The 2921-nt window shown below is 47.0% G+C and overlaps 1 protein-coding gene across 9 annotated transcripts in view; it reads right to left on the bottom strand.

Moving 5' to 3' along the window:
• Nucleotides 1–2921, bottom strand: part of zcchc7 (zinc finger, CCHC domain containing 7) — a 110718-nt gene continuing 107797 nt past the window's right edge. For 4 of the 9 annotated variants that reach the window (XM_071408377.1, XM_071408375.1, XM_071408379.1 and 1 more), the window contains 2 exons: nucleotides 2740–2921; nucleotides 123–2253 (listed from right to left, as the gene is read on the bottom strand). The exon at nucleotides 2740–2921 is cut by the window's right edge and continues 145 nt beyond it. In XM_071408377.1, the coding sequence (XP_071264478.1) occupies nucleotides 1847–2253; nucleotides 2740–2921 (589 nt within the window). In that variant the 3' untranslated portion in view covers nucleotides 123–1846. Of the gene's footprint in view, nucleotides 2254–2739 lie in introns of all 9 variants that reach the window. The other 5 variants (XR_011675802.1, XR_011675803.1, XR_011675799.1 and 2 more) reach the window with 5 other exon arrangements.

The raw sequence follows: 2921 nt of genomic DNA, 5'->3' as shown, positions 1-2921 counted from the left end.
AATGGTGATAACAGGTCTCTGAAACCTCTCCTTTAATATATTGACAGGACGTAGTCTCTAGAATGGTGATAACAGGTCTCTGAAACCTCTCCTTTAATATATTGACAGGATGTAGTCTCTAGAATGGTGATAACAGGTCTCTGAAACCTCTCCTTTAATATATTGACAGGATGTAGTCTCTAGAATGGTGATAACAGGTCTCTGAAACCTCTCCTTTAATATATTGACAGGATGTAGTCTCTAGAATGGTGATAACAGGTCTCTGAAACCTCTCCTTTAATATATTGACAGGATGTAGTCTCTAGAATGGTGATAACGGGTCTCTGAAACCTCTCCTTTAATATATTGACAGGATGTAGTCTCTAGAATGCTGATAACAGGTCTCTGAAACCTCTCCTTTAATATATTGACAGGAAGTAGTCTCTAGAATGGTGATAACAGGTCTCTGAAACCTCTCCTTTAATATATTGACAGGACGTAGTCTCTAGAATGGTGATAACAGGTCTCTGAAACCTCTCCTTTAATATATTGACAGGACGTAGTCTCTAGAATGGTGATAACAGGTCTCTGAAACCTCTCCTTTAATATATTGACAGGAAGTAGTCTCTAGAATGGTGACAACAGGTCTCTGAAACCTCTCCTTTAATATATTGACAGGAAGTAGTCTCTAGAACGGTGATAACAGGTCTCTGAAACCTCTCCTTTAATATATTGACAGGAAGTAGTCTCTAGAATGGTGATAACAGGTCTCTGAAACCTCTCCTTTAATATATTGACAGGAAGTAGTCTCTAGAACGGTGACAACAGGTCTCTGAAACCTCTCCTTTAATATATTGACAGGAAGTAGTCTCTAGAATGGTGACAACAGGTCTATGAAACCTCTCCTTTAATATATTGACAGGACGTAGTCTCTAGAATGGTGATAACAGGTCTCTGAAACCTCTCCTTTAATATATTGACAGGAAGTAGTCTCTAGAATGGTGATAACAGGTCTCTGAAACCTCTCCTTTAATATATTGACAGGACGTAGTCTCTAGAATGGTAACAGGTCTCTGAAACCTCTCCTTTAATATATTGACAGGAAGTAGTCTCTAGAACGGTGACAACAGGTCTCTGAAACCTCTCCTTTAATATATTGACAGGAAGTAGTCTCTAGAACGGTGACAACAGGTCTCTGAAACCTCTCCTTTAATATATTGACAGGAAGTAGTCTCTAGAATGGTGACAACAGGTCTCTGAAACCTCTCCTTTAATATATTGACAGGAAGTAGTCTCTAGAATGGTAACAGGTCTCTGAAACCTCTCCTTTAATAAAACAGAATGAGTCCTTCAAAGAGTTACCCCCCCCCCCCCAACACACACACACCACACACACCACACACACCACACACACACACACACACACACACACAATCTCTCTCTCTCACACACACACACACACACACACACACATAATCTCTCTCACACACACACACACACTCTCTCCCTCGTATACACAAACATTTGTACTGTACATGAAAGTTTTGCCAAAATGTGTATGACATATGCACTTTACCCCCCCCCATATCCCTCTCAACTTTAACTCCTAGGTTTCCTCTGTTTGATGAGGAACAGGTTTCCGTCTGTGGGGTACATCTTCTCCTCCTTAACTCCTAGGTTTCCTCTGTTTGATGAGGAACAGGTTTTCGTCTGTGGGGTACATCTTCTCCTCCTTAACTCCTAGGTTTCCTCTGTTTGATGAGGAACAGGTTTCCGTCTGTGGGGTACATCTTCTCCTCCTTAACTCCTAGGTTTCCTCTGTTTGATGAGGAACAGGTTTCCGTCTGTGGGGTACATCTTCTCCTCCTTAACTCCTAGGTTTCCTCTGTTTGATGAGGAACAGGTTTTCGTCTGTGGGGTACATCTTCTCCTCCTTAGCAGCCTTCCTGTTCCTCCCGTTCTCTCTCTTCTTCTTCTTCTTCATCTTCATCTTCTTCGCTTCCTTCTTCGCCGCCCCAAACAGACGGTCGGGGGTGTGGGAGGGCGGGTTCTTCGGATGGAAGGTGGGGGGGGCTCCGGCCGAGGAGGGGGGGCCCTTGTGCCCCTTCTTCTTCCTCTTGGGGGAGGGGCCTTCTCCTCGGGGGAAGTCAAGAGACTCGTCTGCGGCGGCGACCATTTTGTTTTTGTCCGGTTTTTGTTGTTTCTTCTTCTGCTTTTTCTTCTGACTCCCCGGCTGGTTCCTGTCAGCCATGTTGGATTTGGGCGTGGCTGAAGCTGTGGGTTAGGGAGAGGTGGAGAGGAGAGGAGGAGAGGGGGAGAGGGGAGAGGTGAGGAGGAGAGTGGAGAGGAGGAGGAGGGGAAGAGGGGGAGAGGGAAGAGGAGGTGGAGGAGGGGAAGAAAGGAGAGAGGGGGAGAGGGAAGGAGAGGTGGAGGAGGGGAAGAGGGAAGGAGAGGTGGCGAGGAGAGGGGAGGTGGAGAAGAGAGGGGGAGAGGGGAGAGGAGGGGGGGAGAGAGGAGAGGTGGAGGAGAGGGAAGGAGAGGAGGAAAGGAGAGGAGGAAAGGAGGGGGGGAGAGAAGGAGAGAAGGAGAGGGGGGAGGAGAAGAGGGTAGGAGGTGAGGAGAGAAGGCGAGGAGAGGGGATGAGAAGAAGAAGGGGAGGAGAGGTCTGATTTAAACCAGCCGATAGCCAATCAAACAGCTCCTAGATCAGACTAAAATCCTATTATGGTCTACATGAATAATACAACTAGAAGATGGTACCTGGAGTGAAACACTTCCTGGTCTCCTTCAGCTTGTGTTTAGGAGTCCAGGGTTTCTCTTGGCCAGGGCTGATATGGGTTCGGTTAGGAGTCGCATTACGGCAGGGAGGGGGGGGGTGGTAAGGTGTAGGGGGGTGGTAAGGTGTAGGGGGGTGGTAAGGTGTAGGGGGGTGGTAAGGTGTA

Source organism: Salvelinus alpinus, chromosome 6 (assembly GCF_045679555.1).
Source record: "Salvelinus alpinus chromosome 6, SLU_Salpinus.1, whole genome shotgun sequence".
NCBI classification, from domain to species: Eukaryota; Metazoa; Chordata; class Actinopteri; order Salmoniformes; family Salmonidae; genus Salvelinus; species Salvelinus alpinus.
This window is presented reverse-complemented; position numbering and strand designations above follow the sequence as displayed.